General features: G+C 45.9%; 1 protein-coding gene and 1 long non-coding RNA gene across 7 annotated transcripts in view; one reads left to right on the top strand and one right to left on the bottom strand.

The window, feature by feature from the left end:
• Nucleotides 1–19,703, bottom strand: part of LOC308579856 (dynein axonemal intermediate chain 2-like) — an 82,731-nt gene that overhangs the window by 52,300 nt on the left and 10,728 nt on the right. For 2 of the 6 annotated variants that reach the window (XM_081180886.1, XM_081180885.1), the window contains exons 7-13: nucleotides 16,481–16,620; nucleotides 13,387–13,509; nucleotides 10,519–10,742; nucleotides 8,714–8,849; nucleotides 7,945–8,091; nucleotides 6,821–7,054; nucleotides 6,091–6,135 (exon numbers count right to left, since the gene is read on the bottom strand). In XM_081180886.1, coding sequence (XP_081037012.1) covers nucleotides 6,091–6,135; nucleotides 6,821–7,054; nucleotides 7,945–8,091; nucleotides 8,714–8,849; nucleotides 10,519–10,742; nucleotides 13,387–13,509; nucleotides 16,481–16,620 — 1,049 coding nt within the window. Of the gene's footprint in view, nucleotides 1–2,621; nucleotides 2,788–6,086; nucleotides 6,136–6,820; nucleotides 7,055–7,944; nucleotides 8,092–8,713; nucleotides 8,850–10,518; nucleotides 10,743–13,386; nucleotides 13,510–16,480; nucleotides 16,621–19,703 lie in introns of those variants that run through there. The other 4 variants (XM_081180882.1, XM_081180881.1, XM_081180884.1 and 1 more) reach the window with 4 other exon arrangements.
• Nucleotides 395–2,611, top strand: LOC308579909. The gene is made up of 2 exons (XR_014004628.1): nucleotides 395–1,721; nucleotides 2,160–2,611. It is a non-coding gene; the product is annotated as an uncharacterized lncRNA (long non-coding RNA).

Below are 19,703 nucleotides of genomic sequence, written 5' to 3' on the forward strand. Positions count from 1 at the left end.
CATTAATAATTTAACCAACAGGGAATGGTGGAGCTGCTGCCCTGCAATAGTAAGGCCTGAATATGTTGACTTTGCTGCAATAACTGGCCTTTGCTCTCTGTTGCGTGGTTCCTGGCGCCAATGCTTCTGGTTATTGTAGCTCAACTGTCTTTGTGTCTGTGTCTCTCTCTGTGTCCTTTGCCATTTGAAGCACTGTGGATTTGAGAAGCGACAGTGGGAGTTTTCTCTTGTCGCGTTGGAGGCAGCAAATGCAAAGATTCCTTTGGCTCAGACATTAAAAGGAGCAGGAAGGCAACAGCTTTAAGATCAGATACCTGGAATAACAGGTTGGGAATTGCCCAAGTAAGATGTTAACTTATTTTTATATGCCACAACTGCTGCTCAAATTTTATTAGCTAAGAATTGAAAAACACAAGAAGTACCAACAGTGGAAGACTGGCAGATGAAAATGATGGATTTTTCGGAGCTGGCCGATCTGACCGGAAGAGTCCGCGACCAGAAGGAGGAGGAATATCAGGAAGAATGGACGAAATTTAAAGACTATTTAGTTAAACATGTTAAGTTAAATTAATTGGAGATGCTTGCAAAAAACAGATAGGCTTAGGATTGAAATAGGTAATGTGATGAATTAATATGTTTAATGCGGAATGTGAAAGAAAGAAAGATGTTAAGTGATTAAGTTAATTTTATTAGAATATTGGTTTTGGAAAACTGTTAGAATGATATCCACTGAAATTCAACCAGGGGGATACGAGGAAGTCACTTAACAATGTTACTAAGTTTGGTTTAAATACGGTTGAGATTTATGTTTGTTAATTTTTTTTTTGGAAAATCAATAAAAAATATTGGGGGGGAAAAGATCAGATACCATCTTTCCATTGTATTACAGAAAGTGATTATAGGGCAGCGATGGCCTATTCTAGGATCTGACATCTCATTAAGGAGGGCTTTGAGAGGAGGAGATGGATGCTACTTTGCAACTGTGCTGGGCTGGTGAAGAGGAAATTTTACACCTCTCTCTCGGAAAAGTGAGTGGGTGACACTGAAAAGAAAACCCACCCTTTGTGGAAATATATTTAGGTGCCAAGGCTCAAAGGGTTCAGTATTTCTAGATAAAGTATTCTTCTTCTTCTTCTTCACAATTTGACCTGCAGAACTAGTCACCCCAAGGGAAAAATACAGAGCGTGGGGTGGGGTGGGGTGGAGACAGAGACCTGTGGCTCTCCAAGTATTGTTGGACTACAGCTCCCATCATCCCTGACCACTGGGGATGATGGGAGTTGGAGTCCAACTACATTTATTGGGCCACAGTGAAAATGTATGTCCCATGCTTTTAAGAGTCATCTACCCATGTACGATCTGAAACCAAAGGCACACATAGGTTGCCAGATGTGAAATTTTCTTCAGCTCTCCTACCCCACTATTGGGTTTTTCCCCAGACTGATGTTTCCTCTGATTTATTGCCAAAGAGTGGGTTTTCCCGGAGAAAGCAGCAGGGCAAAAGGCAAAACCACTTGGAAAAGCAGACAGCCACTCAGACCCGTACTTTCTAAGTACAGAACAAGCAGAAGTGTGGATGAGCCCTTATTATATGTCTCTGAATGCTTCCACACAGGTATTTATTATGGGATCAGGGCTCCACATATATATCAATCTTTATTTCCCCCCTATTTAATCTAGATGTGTTTCTGGGAGAAATTGGGGCAGGGAACTCCATATGGGTAATGTCAGGGAACTGACATCGGAGCTAGAGGCGGAGGGAAGGCTCTCAAATGATGCTGGAGAAGGGCCCAGCAGGGAGAGAAGCAGCTCAGCAGATGGGGAAGCAAATCAGCGCAACACCAGGGATAAAGGGGGGCAGATGGGGGAATCGGAGAGAGGGCTCCAGGACTCTTCACTGGACACCAGCGGGGAGAGCACGGGTCCTCCACTACCCACGCCCTCCCTGCGCAGAAGACTTCCGCGCAGGGAGAGTAGGAGGAGACCCGGCGTCAAACAACTTTTATGTTGGAAAAGGTTTAAGAAACGCCCACTGACGGATTCTGCTAGCGACTGAGGCAGCCACGAAGTGAAGGGCTGTCCAGACAGAAAGGTTTAACAAGGCAACACAGCCAGGAGTGGCGGTAACTTACGCACGAGCAACCCCACACTCATTACAGGTAACAATGACCTGCTTATAATATCTTGATGACCTTTTTGCAATTTAAGCCCCCATCTGAAATCACTCTGTTATCTCCTATGTCGCTTGGCTGACTTGCCTAAAGTGATTTATTAATGCCACTCAACACTATAAACTGTCACAGTACTGTACCACACCTTCAGATGGCAGCAACAAAAGCATCTTGCTCCCTCCCCTGTGGCAGAGGCGCTGCAAAAGGACTAATTTCCCCTTGTTGGCATTTATGGATTTCTCTCTCCTGTGCAGAATATTAAAGCGTCCTCTATGCGGAAGTTCCTTTTCTTGTTTTCAGCCCTGTATTGCTATCAATTCATCACGGCGATCTCAAATTTTATTTCTGTCCCTCAGGCACTGAGAGTTATTGCAAGTTTCCATGGCAAAGGCACTCAGAACTCAGCTGGACACTCGTTCGGGTTAGGATAGAGCAGGGGGGGTGAGTGCAAAAAAAATGTTGCTACATTTATTGATAGAGTCTGTTGTATAAAAAAAATGATAGGAAGAGCAAACAGGAAGGCATATAAATTCCATGCAGGAATTTCAGGGTTCCCCATTCACTCTTCTTCTTCTTCTTCTTCTTCTTCCTCCTCTTCCTCTTCTTCTTCCTCCTCCTCCTGCAAAAAACAAAAACCAGGAATATGTCTTTGCAAGTTTCCACTAACAAGTGATCTCCCCTCAAAATCAGTCTCTGGGAGAGGTATATCCTTATCTCTTCTGGATTAAAAGTTACCATAATGAATTGGAAACCACTTCAGACAGGTGAGGAATTGCATTTTTTTAAAATAAACAACCAAAAAACCCCAACCCACTGCACATAGAAAACGAGAAATTCAGGGGAAAGGGTTTTCAACTTAAATGTTTTCCCTGGTGTACTAGTTCCTACACACATAAATTTGGAAACCCCACCTGCAGTCTGAGGTAACGCAGCCCCTGAGGAACTCTGCCATACGATTCTGCTGAAGGCCACAGGTCAGCCCTGAGCGTTACGTGGTCCCTGTAGCCGTGCAAATTGGCTGGGGCAGAAATAATGCTAAGAAGAGTAAGGAACTCATTCTTGCAGGAGGCAGGGATTGCCCCCCAACTTCAGATAGGATTGCACAAATTCATGGAGAGGGCTATCAAAGGCAACTAGCTAGGACGGCTATGTTTTACCACCTTGCCAACAAAGGTCCGTATAGTTAAAGCTATGGTTTTCCCAGTAGTGATGTATGGAAGTGAGAACTGGACCATAAAGAAGGCTGATCGCTGAAGAATTGATGCTTTTGAATTATGGTGCTGAAGGAGACTCTTGAGAGTCCCATGGATGATCAAACCTATCCATTCTGAAGGAAATCAGCCCTGAGTGCTCACTGGAAAGACAGGTCCTGAAGCTGAGGCTCCAATACTTTGGCCACCTCATGAGAAGAGAAGACTCCCTGGAAAGGACCCTGATGTTGGGAAAGATGGAGGGCATAAGGAGAAGGGGACGACAGAGGACGAGATGGTTGGACAGTGTTCTCGAAGCTACCAGCATGAGTTTGACCAAACTGCAGGAGGCAGTGGAAGACAGGAGTGCCTGGCGTGCTCTGGTCCATGGGGTCACGTGACTAACCGACTAAACAACAACAAATGCTTCTGAAAAGAGTTGCTGGAAATCCCAGGAGAGGAGAATGCTCTCATGCTTGAATCCCGCTTGCTGGTTTCTCTGCAGGCAACTGTTAAGCCACTGTGAGAGCAGGATGCTGGACTATAATCATCATAATTTTATTATTTATACCCTGCCCATCTGGCTGGGCTTTCCCAGCCACTCTAAGTGGCTTACAGAACATAATCCCCCCCCCCAAAACATTAGACATTTAAAATTTCCCGCTACAGGGCTGCCTTCAGATGTCTTCTGCACTGGCTCCTGGTGGAGTACAGGGTCAGGTTTAAGGTGCTGGTTTTGACCTTTAAAGCCCTATGCGGCCTAGGACCCACGTACCTACGGGACCGCCTCTCCTGGTATGCCCCGCAGAGGACCTTAAGGTCCACAAATGACAACACTTTGGAGGTCCCAAGCCACAAGGTGGTTAGATTGGTCTCAACTAGGGCCGGGGCCTTTTCAGTACTGGCCCCGACTTGGAGGAACGCTCTGTCACAAGAGACTAGGGCCCTGCGGGACTTGACATCTTTCTGCAGGGCCTGCAAGACAGAGCTGTTCTGCCTGGCCTTTGGTTTGGACTCAGTCTGACCCTTATTGTTTCCCTCCCCTCATGGTTTTGATCTATGGGCTACTATTAAAATGAGGCTGCATTTTAAATTATATTTTAACCTGTATTTTAAATTGGTTTTTTATTTATTTTATTTTTTTATTGTAATTTTACTGGTGTTAGCCCCCTGAACCTGGCTCTGGCCAGGTATAAATAAAAATTAATTATTATTAATTATTATTATTATTATTATTATTATTATTATTATTATTATTATTATTATTATTATTATAAAAGTCAGATAATGGTTTATTTCCTTGACAACTGGTGGGAGGGCATTCCATAGGGCAGGTGCCACTACCGAGAAGGCCCTCTGCCTGGTTCCCTGTAATCTCACTTCTCGCAGTGAGGGAACCACCAGAAGGCCCTTGGAGCTGGACCTCAGTGTCCGGGCTGAACAATGGGGGTGGAGACGCTCCTTCAGGGCTAGATGGGACATGGGCCTGATCTAACAGGCTCTTCCTATGTTCTTAGGAGAGCTGCTGCCGCCACCAGTCAGTGTGGACAGTTCTGAACCGGATGGACCAATGGTCTGACTTAGGTATATGGCAGCCAGGTTTGCCAAATTGAATATTTTTTGGGGGGGCAGGTAAGCCCAGCCTCACATAATCGATCACAGGACACAGCACACGTATGCCATTTGAATGGCAATGCCCATCACCTTGGGAGGATGGCAGGCCTTCTCAGATATTTGATTGGGGGAAGCGAAGGGACCTAGGAGCTGGCTCTGATGATGACAACTATGTTCCTAAAATACCCTAGAACCTTCTTTTCAGTCTTGGTATAAAGTCTGAGGGATCCATGGTCATATCTGGGTAAAAACGCCGAGCAACCATGCATTGTAAATTAGAGAATTTATTGAGGAATGGCAACCGTTTGTTCGCCTCCATGTTGGCAGTGGTGGTGGGAACACATTTACTAATGTTGTTGTTAAATCTTCTAGCCCAGTGTTTCCCAAACCTGGGTGCCCACCTGTTTGTTGGACTGCAATTCCCATCACCCCTGGTTCAGGTCTTTCCAGCTAGGGATGATGGGAGTTGTAGCCCAAAAACAGCTGGAGGCCAAAGTTTAGGAAGCACTGTTCTAGCCTGATGCGGCACACTATTCTTATGTTCATAGCTGTGGCAAATACCACATACGGATCAACCAATCCCATCCATGCTCCTGTTTTATGGTCATTCTTGTTGGCTAGTGTGACAAGTTCGCTTGGGTCAGTGGGCAAGCTCCATTAACAAGAGTGTTCTTCTATTTTAAGGAGGTTGGGACGGGTCCAGAGTTTCTTGGATATCTTGCAGATCAAGGATACTCCACACATTAAATCAGGGGTCAGCAAACTTTTTCAGCAGGGGGCCGGTCCACTGTCTCTGTGGACCCTGGGGGGGGGGGCAGACTATATTTTGAAGGGGGAAAAAATGAACGAATTCCTATGCCCCACAAATAACCCAGAGATGCATTTTAAATAAAGGCACACATTCTACTCATGTAAAAACACCAGGCAGGTCCCACAAATAACCCAGAGATGCATTTTAAATAACAGGACACATTCTACTCATGTAAAAACACGCTGATTTCCAGACCATCTGTGGGCTGGATTTAGAAAACGATTGGACCGGATCCGGCCCCTGGGCCTTAGTTTGCTTACCCATGCATTAAATGATATTTGGGAGTGGGATCAGGAATACTGACCTTAGGAAGGATTGGTTCATCGTCTTCTTCGTCAAATGTCCGCTCCTGAAATATGGAAGGATGTTATAAGACATGTGGCCATCTGAAACATCTTCCTGGAACATTCCTTCTCTTGCTATGCATTAAGTGCCCCTGTACCATGATGTCACAATCTTGGAGGCTATTTCTTCTACTTTATTTATTTATCTTTTGAATTATGGTGCTGGAGGAGACTCTTGAGAGTCCCATGGACTGCAAGAAGATCAAACCTATCCATTCTGAAGGAAATCAGCCCTGAGTGCTCACTGGAAGGACAGATCCTGAAGCTGAGGCTCCAAGACTTTGGCCACCTCATGAGAAGAGAAGACTCCCTGGAAAAGACCCTGATGTTGGGAAAGATGGAGGGTACAAGGAGAAGGAGACAACAGAGGACGAGATGGTTGGACAGTGTTCTCGAAGCTACCAACATGAGTTTGACCAAACTGTGGGAGGCAGTGGAAGACAGGAGTGCCTGGCGTGCTCTGGTCCATGGGGTCACGAAGAGTCGGACATGACTAAATGACTAAACAACAATTTATTTGTCTCCTCCTGCATGTAATTCCTATCCTGTCGTTCATCGCCAGACAACCCCAGGGTTACATACATTTCCGTAAATGATACCTGGCAGCTATTTTAAGACTCATCAACCTCCCTGGACTTTGTGCTGTGCTTGCAGAGTCAGCCTTTGCATCTTTCTCAGCGGCCCTGTTACCTGGTCGTCGCCAGTTTTGGGCTTGGCTTTCGCTCGCTCCCTGCGCTTGAGCTCTCCCTCGATGACATCAAAGAACTCCTTCTGCACCCGTGCCAGGATCTCCTCCGGCTTCTCCTCTTCCACGTCCTCTTTCCCCCGGTCCTCCTTGCTCTCTGTCTTGGTCCTCTCCTTAAGACGCATTTCGCGGTGGCGGGCCTCCAGAATCTTCTCTCGTTTCGTCTCCCGCTCAAACATCTGAGGTGCACAGAAGGATTACAGGCTGAAAAGGATTCAAGGGAGCCCCGTAGGTGGAACTGAAGCGGCCTACCTCACGGAGGCTAAATCAGTCATGCTTTGGACTACTGTGGTACCTCAAGTTAAGAACTTAATTCGTTCTGGAGGTCTGTTCTTAACCTGAAACTGTTCTTAAACTGAGGTACCACTTTAGCTAATGGGGCCTCCCGCTGCCGCGCAATTTCTGTTCTCATCCTGAGGCAAAGTTATTAACCTGAGGTACTATTTCAGGGTTAGCGGAGTCTGTAACCTGAAACGTCTGTTACCCGAGGTACCACTGTATGGGATTTCTGAGCCCTGTGTTGGGGTCCTGTGATAGTTCATTAACCTTCCTATTAGAGAGATGCAGACCTGTCTCATTTTAAAGATATATGGCAGATCCCATCATTTTTCTACAAGTTTATTTTTTAAAAAAGTTTACAATAAACTAAGGTATTAACCTATATTAATCAGGCTATCAAGAGGCATTCACACAATTCAAGGACACATTCGAGTCATAGAATCATAGAGTTTGAAGAGACCCTGAGGATCTTCTAGTACAATGTAGGAATATGCAGCTGTCTCATATTGGAATCGAACCTGCAACCTTGGCGTTATCAGTACCATGTTCTAACCAACTGAGCTATCCAGGCTGAGGAAGCCAAAACACTTGAGGAGGGTGTGTAACAGGGCCATGGCCTTGGCAGAAGTCTGAGGGCTAGAAGGAGAGGTCCACAGGCCACATTCGCAGCACCTGGGCTGGAGGTCCCCTACCCCTGAACTAGAGGAACAAAACACATGCACACATTCCTGCAAGGAGGTCTGTTTGCCTTGCCCCCCAATCTGCCCCCTAGGAAGCAAGAGACACTCACTGCGGAAGCCAGGTTCTTCTCATTCCGTTGCAAGGTACATAGGCCAGAGGAAAATTCCAGCAGTGTCACCGTACCCAGTTTGGAGCCACAGCCAATAAAACGCCCGTTGTCCTGTAAACGCAGGCTGAAGAGAGGATCATCACAGACCTGTTGAAGAAAGACCCATTCAGGAGTGAAGGGATTGCTGGCATTTCAATGCCAGTACATTTTCAAGGACTGAGTGCTTAGCTCAGATTAAAAGGATCAACAGCAGAACAGATTTTTCAGGGTTTTATTCAAATGCCATTCTGTTGCCCCATTTTGCCACCTTTTGGGGGATGCTCCCCACATTTTCCTTGCACAGAGGTTTTCTCCATATAAGAAAAGTGGGCCGGCCATATGTGTGTAAATTGGCATTTAGCCTGCAGAAATTATGCATGTTTGGAAGCTGTTTCATGCAGAGGCCTTCAAACAAATTTAACTGCGGCAAAAATGCAGCCATTTTCAAACAGGACAAGGCACACAGATGAACAAACTTTCCCCTTCCGAGAAAGTGGCTACCTGCTGGAGCCCATACTTAACTATTTGGCTACCGTTGCAGCACCAGAGTCACCCAGAGCTACTGCAAAGCCCGGCAGAAGTGACAAAAACCACTACTTAATTTCAAATGGGCACCAAGCTAGAGATCTTCCAAGTTAACGTTTTGCCTCTAGAGAGTGGAAGTCTCAGAACAGGAAGACTGCAACAGAAGAATCTGAAATGTGGATATGTTTGTTCCCTCTGGAATCACCTTCAAGTTGAGTGTAGGGTCATTCTGTTTGAAGAGGAAGTCCCAGACATCAAGGGTGCCATCCATCTTGGTGGTGAAGAAGACAGCTGGCCGAGTGGTGCTCCAGCAGCCATCTGTGAGGTATGCCATATGGTATCTGCCAAAGAACGCAGCATTTCTTGTGTTTCAAAGGATCCATTTAAAAGACTTCTTACTCCAGCTGCTTATTAAAAGTGAAGCTTGGCATGCAACAGTGTATTTCAAAGGAGGGAAAAGTGTATCTACTGAACCACAGAGGAAACAGAAACCTATTGCATACCTCCAGTATTTCTCTGATGAAAATAGGAACATCCAATTAATAATAAAAATAATAATGCCCTGTCTGACTGGGCTCCAGCCACTCTGGGCAGCTTCCAACATATATAAAAAACATGACAAAACTTAAATCACTTAAAAACTTCCCTATAAAGGGCTGCCTTCAGAGGTCTTCTAAAGGTTGTATAGTTACTTATCTCCTTGGCTCAGGGGGTTGCATAACTCCATACCCTCCAACATTTATCCAATGGAAATAGGGCCATCCTAAGGAAAAGCGGGACATTCCAGGATCAAATCAGAAACTGGGACAGCTTCTATAAATCGGAGACTGTCCCTGGAAAAAAGGGACACATGGAGGGTCTGCTATTAATTCCCTGTGTTTGTGATGTAAATATCTTGGGCACTGGAATGTACATGGTTAGTCAAAACCACTTCCACAGTCCACTTGAGGGCTGGAATTTGTATAAACCTCAAGGTTCCATATTTCCACAAGATTCCTTAACACCCTTCCTACAACCCTTCCCGAGTTCAAGAAATCCAACATGCTGCATTGACTCTTCACAATTGCCTTGGCTATGCTCTGAGACACTTGGGAGAGGCAGCTGGTTTAAGAGCAGAAGGGATCTCCTAGTTTACTGCTTTTCTCTGTTGGCGAGAATCGTGCTGTAAGTTGCACACAGAGGAGCACTGACGTGACATTCTGTATTCCGTGTGCTTTCAACCAATTAATTGCTTAAAGCATGCCGCCTCCCCAAACCACAAAACAAGCATAAGGTGTAACAGCTATCCAAGGTGGAAAGGATGAAGACAAACACAAAGGGTTGTTTAGATTGCTACGTTGACATGGACTTCATAGAATCATAGAACTGTAGAGATGGAAGGAACCCTGAGGATCATCTAGAGAGGGCCTTTTTGGTAGTGGCACCCACCCTGTGGAGCACTCTCCCGTCAGAAGTCAAGGAGATGAGCAACTATACAACCTTTAAAAGACATCTTCAGGCAGCCCTGTTTAGGAAAGCTTTTTAATGTGTAATGTTTTATTAAGTGGCTGGGGCAACCCAATCAGATGGGCAAGGTACAAATAATAAAATGATGACAATCCAGTCCAGTGTTTCCCAAACTAGGGGTCTCCAGCTTTTTGGGGGACTACAGTTCCCATCATCCCTGACCACTGGTCCTGCTAGCTAAGGATGATGGGAGTTGTAGTCCAAAACAGCTGGAGCCCCAAGTCTGTGAAACACTGATCTAGTCCAACCCCCTGCAATGAAAAGGAATATGCAGCTGTCCTATACGGGGATCGAACCTGCAACCTTGGCATTATCAGCACCACGCTCCAACCAACTGAGCTAAGACTTTGTTGGTAGGCATGCTAGAAATTGACCTTGGAGCACCCTCAAGGTGAAAAAGTTGTGGCCACATTGTAACCCCTGACAGCACCCACTGTTATGGCCAGCTGACATGTATGCAATTTTAAAAACAACAAGATATGGGCAACACAATGTGTTACCTACTTAGTCCACATGATGGACGATTCTCTGCTCTCTTCTGACCAAATGCGTGCAGTCCAATCCCCAACGGTCAAAAAGTTCTTGGGGTAGAAAGGATTCCTCGTCAGGGCATAGATTGGGCCGTGGTGCCCACTGAACGTGCAGACAATCTTCTCAGCAGCAGTCTTGGCTTTGCGGTTACAGGAAATCACAACCCCTTGCTCTGTTCCCACCATGAACTTGGTTGGCTATGGAAACACAATGGAACGCTATTGTTACGCTTCAGAGTGGTGGGTTCTCTTTTCCTGGACCAAAGAGCAGAGCTCACGAAAGGACTCACGTGGAGTAGAAAGGCAAGTGATGGTGGATTGGTTATTTTTTTATAAATATTGCTGCAAAGTTTGAGGAGACAAGAGCAACGAAGCCCAAAGATGGAACTCAGCACTTACAATATTCACTGGAAGGAGAGACAGAGAGAGGTTGGCCGCCAAAGGATGGACAAGTGGAATCTGTAGATACCGTATTTTTCGCTCTATAACACGCACCCGACCATAAAACACACATAGTTTTTAGAGGAGGAAAACAAACAAACAAAAAATATTCTAAATGAAACAGTGGATGTATGATTTTTGTGGTTCAGACATGTGATCTGACAGTGAGTTTGGGGTAGCCGTTGGGCTGAGCAACGGAAGAACCTGCTGTCAAAAGCCCAAACAGACGCTGACCTCAGCTTAGCTGGCTGCTGAGAGCTCTCAAAAACCCAGGTTTTATGGGAACTTAGACCATGGGACCTCTTCCACCCAATTACCTTGTGACCCTGGCCTCGAAGCCTTAATGGGAGACAGCTATATGTAAGCACATTCTTTATGAGGTTCTAACCCATTCCTAGGGATGCGGGTAGCGCTGTGGGTTAAACCACAGAGCCTAGGGCTTGCCGATCAGAAGGTCGGCGGTTCAAATCCCCGCGACGAGGTGAGCTCCCATTGTTCGGTCCCTGCTCCTGCCAACCTAGCAGTTCGAAAGCACGTCAAAGTGCAAGTAGATAAATAGGTACTGCTCCGTCGGGAAGGTAAACGGCGTTTCCGTGCGCTGCTCTGGTTCGCCAGAAGCGGCTTAGTCATGCTGGCCACATGACCCGGAAGCTGTACGCCGGCTCCCTCAGCCAATAAAGTGAGGTGAGCACTGCAACCCTAGAGTTGGCCACGACTGGACCTAATGGTCAGGGGTCCCTTTATCTTTAACCCATGCCTATAAACCAGTCTTAAAGGGGTGATATCACCACACCTGGCCTAAGGATGTCCCATGTCTTGGCCTCATAACTTGACAACAACAACAACAAAAAATTATTATCTATACGTCTGACTGGGTTGCCCCAGCCACTCTGCGCTGCTTCTGACAAATTAAAAGATAAGACCACACACCACAGAAAACCACAGAAAAAGGCAGTTCCTCCACCTTCAGAGTGTAGAGTACGATTCACTAGCTGGCGGGGGAGAAAAATACCTTTGCAATGACAACATTAAATATTATGTTCTTTAGACTTTGTGGACTTGTGTGTGTCTCTCTTCCCACGCCCCGCACAACTTTCAAAGTTAGGCTCGTAGGCTTGTTGGGATGTGTGATGCACAATTTAGCTTCCCCGCTGGTTCTCAGAAAACCTGCAGCCTCAGTGATTAGGGGCTTGCTTGGCCACCTAACAAAGAGATAAAGATGCTTATTGAGATTCAGCTCCTGCTGGCTGCAGAGATTAGATCCCTTCGCAAGCCGATTCCCACACCCCCAATCTCAGAAGCGGCCATTTCAGAGCGAGAAGATTTAACAACAATGTTAGTCGATGTGTTCCCTCATGCACCACCGCCAACATGGAGGTGAGCCATATTTTAAAAGTTGCACAGTTCCTCAGTAAATGCTGGTTGTTCTTACCCACTTGCTAGCTTATCCAGAAATAACAATGGATACCTCAGACTTTATACCAAGACTGAAAAGAAGGAAGTCGGGTGTTTTAGGAACATAGATGCCATACACCAAGTCAGACCACTGGCCGGTCCATCTAGCTCGCCTTCCATCGCTGCTCCCCTTACTCAGCTCTCTTGCAGTTTACATGTTATATCCTCAAAAGTCCAGTTTGTTCCCTTGTACCTCTCCAATAAGGGATGTGGGTGGCGCTGTGGTCTAAACCACTGAGCCTCTTGGGCTTGCCGATCAGAAGGTCGGCAGTTCGAATCCCCATGACGGGATGAGCCCGTTGCTCAGTCCCAGCTCCTGCCAACCTAGCAATTTAAAAGCACACCAAAAAGTGCAAGTAGATAAATAGGTATCACTCTGGTGGGAAGGTAAACGGTGTTTCCGTGCACTGCTCTGGTTTCGGTGTTCCGTTGCACCCGAAGCGGCTTAGCCATGCTGGCCACATGACCTGGAAAAACTGCGGACAAACGCCGGCTCCCTCGGCCTGTAAAGCAAGATGAGCGCCGCAACCCCAGAGTCGTTTGCAACTGAACTTAACTGTCAGGGGTCCTTTACCTTTTTACCTCTCCAATGCCTAGTCAAATTTCTGCAAAAGAAAATGCCGGTGTGCAGACTTGTGTACTATAAAATATATATATATAAATGATGCCCTCTCCTGTGCTCCTGGTGCACTCAGAATGTCCTGGTTTTAAAATGTGTTTCTCTAGGAACATCTCTATTGCCATTTCACTCTTAAGCTTTTTCCCGGATACTTTTTCAAAAAAAAAATCTCATGTGTTTTCTCTCCTTTAGTCCCCTCCCCACATAGTATCACTTAGGAACTGAAGACAGGGTTTTAGTGGCACCCAAAAACTAAAAGGTGGGGAAAGAAGATGAAAGCCTTCTCTAGAACTCAGATACACAGGAGAGAATTCAGAGCAGACTCACCATGGTTGGCTCAAATTCCAGGGCAATGGCTCCTAAAGCATTTTCCAAGATCCCTTTCCTACTGATGTCCATCACTAGTGTTTCAGTTGGTTCAGCTAGTTTCCGAATGTCCCACCACAGGACCTGGAAAAAAGAAATGCCATTACTGATGCTTTTTGAGGGGGCCCCACATTATGGGTGGGTTCAGATGGCTAATTTACAACTCGCTGAAATGGTGGCAATTTCATTGGATGAAAGGTTTCTGCCACACTATTAGTAAACTTGATGGTCTGTTTGCTGATCCTTATACAACCCAAACAGCACCATCCACACACAAGAGGGGTGGTATCAGCATGCTTGGGAGAACCCCAAAGTTTGGGGGGGGGCTAAGGAAGTGACCCTTCCCCAAAATATATACACACAACACAGTGAAGACTGCAAATGATCACTGCCCATGGAATGAGTTGGGAAAAACAATGGAAAACCATGGGGAATGGAATGGGGTATCTGAGAAAACATGGCTGGCACCTTGTTAAGGAACTCTCCATGCTGCAACACTGTTTTGCACATCTTACTAGCTGATTTTAAGAGATGAGAAACCATCTAACGACAGCTTCAGGTGAGCAGGCTATTGCTAATTTTAACTATCATGTGGCCAACTTAGTTATCTGAATCGGCTCCCATCATGAACTGCAAGATCTAATATCAAAATGTCTAATCTCTGATCAACAGCATAGTACTGAAGAACCTTCTATGCTCATTCCATCTACAGGCTCTGTTTCCCCACTAGGGATTGTTTCCAAGCGAAGCAGAATGTGACCAAGTATGTATGCTCTTTCCTAGGGCTCTTGTCTCCTGAACTGCTCTAGGCACCAGCCTTTCACCCCCAATATCCACACCCTTGGCCTTCAGCGTTGCTGCTTGTCAACTTGTTCACCGAATCTTCGGTCTGGAGGGCTGGAAGTGGCACACTAATACCTTAATTGAATCCTTTGTGCAGAGCCCAGGACTTGCTGTACCCGAAACATTCCTATCAGATTAGTTCAAATCATTCAGATTATTCTGTGCTGTGAAAGCAGAGAACAAGAGCAAAGAAAGGGGCCCAAGGGGCATCACAGACAGAAGTCATCCAGATGGCTCCAGAAAGCAAGCTGCGTTAGATACTTAGGAGGGAAGGAAGAAGAGAAAAAGGAACTCAAAGTTCCTGGACCATCAGGTCTGCAAGGAATTTACCTGCCAACCTAGAAGATTGTCGTCAGGATGAGATGGATTCTATTCCCAGAGCCTCTCCAAGATAAAAGTTTTTATTAGCTGGACAGCACATTCCCCCCCCCCTCCTCCATTGGTGGTAATCAGCAGTGGTTCATAAAGGCACCCCCCCCCCCAATTTAGAGGACAATAATCTTTTTTATTATACTAGCTGAAGCTCCCTGTGAAATTCAGTTTAAATTATTCTACAACCCCCCACCCCGCTTCAAAGCTCCAACTCTATGTTCTATCCACAGGAGCCAACTCCCAGGGGCAGAGGGGTCTTTGCAACCCCAATACAATTTTTGAGGGGGCCACACCCTCCCAAGTTAATGGGCATTGCGATTCAAACAGTGTGTGTGTGCCGTGTCATGTGATTATGTGGGGCAGGACTTACCTGCCCCCTCCCCAATATTTTACTCAAGTTGGATTCCCTGGTTCTATGGCATCTGAGAGTTTTAGACTTTCATTAGTTCATGGGTAGGCAAACTAAGGCCCAGGGGCTGGATCCAGCCCAAAGGTAAAGGTAAAGGTAACCCTGCCCGTACGGGCCAGTCTTGACAGACTCTAGGGTTGCACACCCATCTTACTCTATAGGCCGGGGGCCAGCGCCGTCTGGAGACACTTCCGGGTCACGTGGCCAGCGTGACGAAGCTACTCTGGCGAGCCATAGCCGCACACGGAAACGCCGTGTACCTTCCCACTAGTAAGCGGTCCCTATTTATCTACTTGCACCCGAGGGTGCTTTTGAACTGCTAGGTTGGCAGGCGCTGGGACCGAGCAACGGGAGCGCACCCTGCCGCGGGGATTCGAACCACCGACCAAACGATCGGCAAGTCCTAGGTGCTGAGGTTTTACCCACAGCGCCACCCGCGTCCCGGATCCAGCCCAATCGCCTTCTAAATCCAGCCAGCGGATGGTCCGGGAATCAGTGCATTTTTACATGAGTAGGATGTGTCCTTTTATTTAAAATGCATCTCTGGGTTATTTGTGGGGCACAGGAATTTGTTCATTCCCCCCCCCCATATAGTCCGGCCCCCCACAAGGTCTGAGGGACAGTGGACCGGCCGCCTGCTGAAAAAGTTTGCTGACCCCTGCTTAGAAACAACCCAATGACTCCTCTCCCCTTTCTTCTCCTTCCTGAACAGTGTAGAATTCTCATAGCACCAAGAAGAAGAAGAAGAGTAGTTTGGATTTGATATCCCGCTTTATCACTACCCTATGGAGTCTCAAAGCGGCTAACATTCTCCTTTCCCTTCCTCCCCCACAACAAACACTCTGTGAGGTGAGTGGGGCTGAGAGACTTCAGAGAAGTGTGACTAGCCCAAGGTCATCCAGCAGCTGCATGTGGAGGAGCGGAGACGCGAACCCGGTTCCCCAGATTACGAGACTACCGCTCTTAACCACTACACCGCACTGGCTCTCTTCTTACTCTTCTCACAAGCCCTTCTTACTTTTTTCTGTCTACTTCTGAATTCTGCTATAGCGCTCCCAGCTACAGATCTTTCCATGAGCGTCCATTGCTCTATGGCTGAATGATTATTTGACGGGCACTGACCCAGAAGCCTTATTGGCTGCTCTTCAGAGATACACACCATCGGCTAGATGCACCATCTAGGATACAAGTACCGCCCGCATTCAGTGCTGTGGCTTAGCTGATAAATGCAGTTCATCGTTTGAACCAGCCAAGGGTACAGAAGCAGCGAGAAGCTCAAGTCATTTTTTTAAAACAACAGAGCCTGGAGCAAAGCTGCAGGAGCACGAAGACGTCTCTAGTTCCTCCGTAGGTCTGGTGCAGCTACTGCACCCCTTTTCCTGAGTATCTATCTATTCCTATAGATAGCAAACTGCAGTATCTGTCTTTTACCTGCCCATCGGTGGATCCGGAGAAGCAATCGGTCCCAGTCTTTGACTGCAGCCAGATAGCATTATACACAGGATCCCGGTGGCTAAGCTCGACTGTGGTCAGTTCCACTGGCAGGCCTCCTTTTCGAGTGTCCCAGTAAGCTGAGGGGCAGTGAAAACAGGAATTGTGGGTCGCTTGAAAGATGCTCAGGTTCTCCTTCCACAAACAAGGTTAAGAGCATCTTTTGGCTATAGGATTACTTGAGGGTCCTAGCTTGAAGTTGTTCAACATGCATCAAGGTCCTTGGTTATGGTTAGCTCAGTTGGTAGAATATGAGTCTCTTAATCTCAGGTTGGTGGGCTTGAGTCCCACGTCGGGCAAAAGATTCCTGCATTGCAGGGGGTTGGACTAGATGGCCCTCGTGGTCCCTTCCAACTCTACAATTCTATGGTAATCGGGAAACCGCTCCAAAAAGTTAATCTAGCTTCTTTTCGCCACCCACACTGTTCCAGTCTACAGCTCGTCCTCAAAATGTTAACATAAACTGCTTTTATTTTGAATAAATCTCCCCAATTAATTAGATTTCAGGAATATATATTGAGCAATTCTTTAAAAATCAAGTACACATCATAGCTTTGCAGCATTTGCATTTACCGTATCTTTCACTCTATAAGACGCACTTTTCCCCTCCTAAAAAGTAGGGGGAAATGTGTATGCGTCTTATGGAGCAAATGCAGGCGGGAGGCTCTGCTCAGCGCTCCCTTTAAAGAACCGTGTGGAGCATGTATACGGCTCTTGGGGGCTTTTCACCAAGGAAGGAGAAGGGCTGCCCTTCTCCCTCCTTGGGGAAAAGCCCCCAAGAGCCACGCACACACTCCGCACGCTCTTTAAAGGGAGCACGGCTGTTGGGGGAGCCTTAGCCGCGCACAGCCTCTCCCGGGCAGGGGGTGAAGGCTCCCGTTGCCCGGGAGAGGCTGCGCGCGGCTATCCCATAAACCAGGACAGCAACCGAGATCGCTGTGCAGCAATCCCGCTTGCTGTCCTGGCTTCTGGGATTCAGAATTTTTTCCCCTTATTTTCCTCTTCCAAAAACTAGGCGCGTTTTATGGTCTGGTGCATCTTATAGAGCAAAAAATACGGTCATTTTCAGATCCAGAAATGGAAGCGCCAATGTAAATGCCACACTCTAGTGATGTGAGGTGAGAATATTCTCTGCTAGAAAATTCTCTGGAGAATATTCTCCACAAACTGTAAAGTCTAATGTAAGAACCAGTTTTACAATGCACATTTTAAAAATCCAGTAAATAATAAGTCAAGCTCTGATATTGCCAGTGTAAGTAATGAATAATGATTTTTTTAAAAAAAATCCAGTTATATTACTGGGCATTGTATCATTCGCCACTGGCAGTTCTGAAATGTGAACTACAGAAAACATTTTTTTTTTTTTAGTTTTAAAAATGCTATTCACTTAATTTGATGAAAATTTGAATTTGTATGTATTTCTACTATATGTAATAGCCTTTTTTTCTATTTTGGTGTGACCTTATTCTTAGCAATTCTATACCCTTGGCCACACAGTGTGAATTTTTTTTTTACAGAAAGTAGCTTTAATGCTCTATACACTTAAAGTACCTAGGCCTATACAATTATGTGTAACAGCATGTGAGGTGGCCTTCATTTAAACAGTTGACATTTCTTTATTTTTATTTAGTGCCAGTAGCTGGTTTTTGCAGTGCCATTCAATGGTACAAGGTGCCATTTACCAGAGATTGGCATACTGAAATATATTATCATATAATGATAATATATTTAATGTTAATGGCTTCTTTGCATATAGTTTTGTTTATCAAGCTGTCTTTTATATCATTTTCAACTCATTAAAATGAATATTCTCCTATTTTAAATGAAAATTCTCTAATATTCTCATTAATCGAGAATATTCTCAAGAATATTCTCCAAAAGATTATTCTCGAGAATTTACATCACTGTACTGGACTAACACAGAAAATTAAGGATTGCCACAAAGTGCCCTATGTCTTCATCCAAATGTACCCCAAAATGATACAGGAGGTGACTGTTATTTGGACTGGAACCCCCCCCCCCAAAAAAAAAAAAAAATCGTATGTGGTCTGTGGCAGAAGCAAAAATTCACCAGATGTCTCTGGCGTGTGCTTTAACCCTTAGACCTAATTCAAAACTGCTTCATTATCAGTGGCTTCTTTTAAGCTTCTCCTTTTTAAAGCACACAGATGGGCTGGATTTTTGCAGACGCAGCAGGGAATTGCTTTTGCTGTCTATGGTTCAGTTATAATTAAGCCATTGGAGGTGACAGAGTGTGTTTCACGGGGCCATTACTGCCTGCCTCAGGAGGCCTGTGAAGGACAAAGTGGAATCAACTCCCTCTTCCATCACCTATGAAGTGCTTAATAACGTCCCTGTAATAGAGACCCTGTCAGATCTGATTGCTGATGAAAATGGCAAAAGAAACATAAAAGGGAGTATAATTAACTCAAAGGGCACATGTGAATGAAAAAGGCAATACGATCATAAATGGACCTGGCAAATCTGTGCTTGGTGGAACTCCGATAACCATGGCAGACAACCGTTCTTGTTAATCAAACAGGGACAATTAGGAATAACGGGGTTGTGAGCTCCTTGGGTAACACTTCACGGCGGCAGCTATGTCATGCACCAATCTGAACAGGATCCCCAGGGCAGCCTTGTCGATGAAAATGTGACTACACATCCACACAGCACCCTGGTGAAGTCAGCCAAAAGACAGGCTGGGGTGTGCAAAGCCGGAAAACACCCTATTTGGTAAGGGTCAGCCTTAGCAGAAAACGGTAAGATGATTTTCTGGGGGGAGTAGGGCTGGGCGATATCTGGTTTACAACATTGCGATATATCACAATGTCTGGAATAAGAGCAGAGCTGGTTTTCAACTTTGTGATATATCACCAGCTGAACATTGCGATATACAGTCATACCTCAGGTTCCAACCACTTCAGGCTACGTTTTTTTCGGATTGTGGAAAGCCGAAACTTGGAAGTACTGGAACAGGTTACTTCTGGGTTTCGGTGGTCGTGCATGCACAGAAGCGCTAAATTGCGCTTTGCACATGCACAGAAGCACCAAATCGCAACATTCGCGTGAGCGTCCACTGTACTCAGTGCCAGATTTACGTATAAGCTAAACAAGCTATAGCTTAGGGCCCCACTCTCTTGGGGGGGGCAAAGGGGAATAG

The sequence above is a fragment of the Podarcis bocagei genome (genome assembly GCF_964188305.1).
Source record: "Podarcis bocagei genome assembly, chromosome: 2".
In the NCBI taxonomy this organism is placed as follows: domain Eukaryota; kingdom Metazoa; phylum Chordata; class Lepidosauria; order Squamata; family Lacertidae; genus Podarcis; species Podarcis bocagei.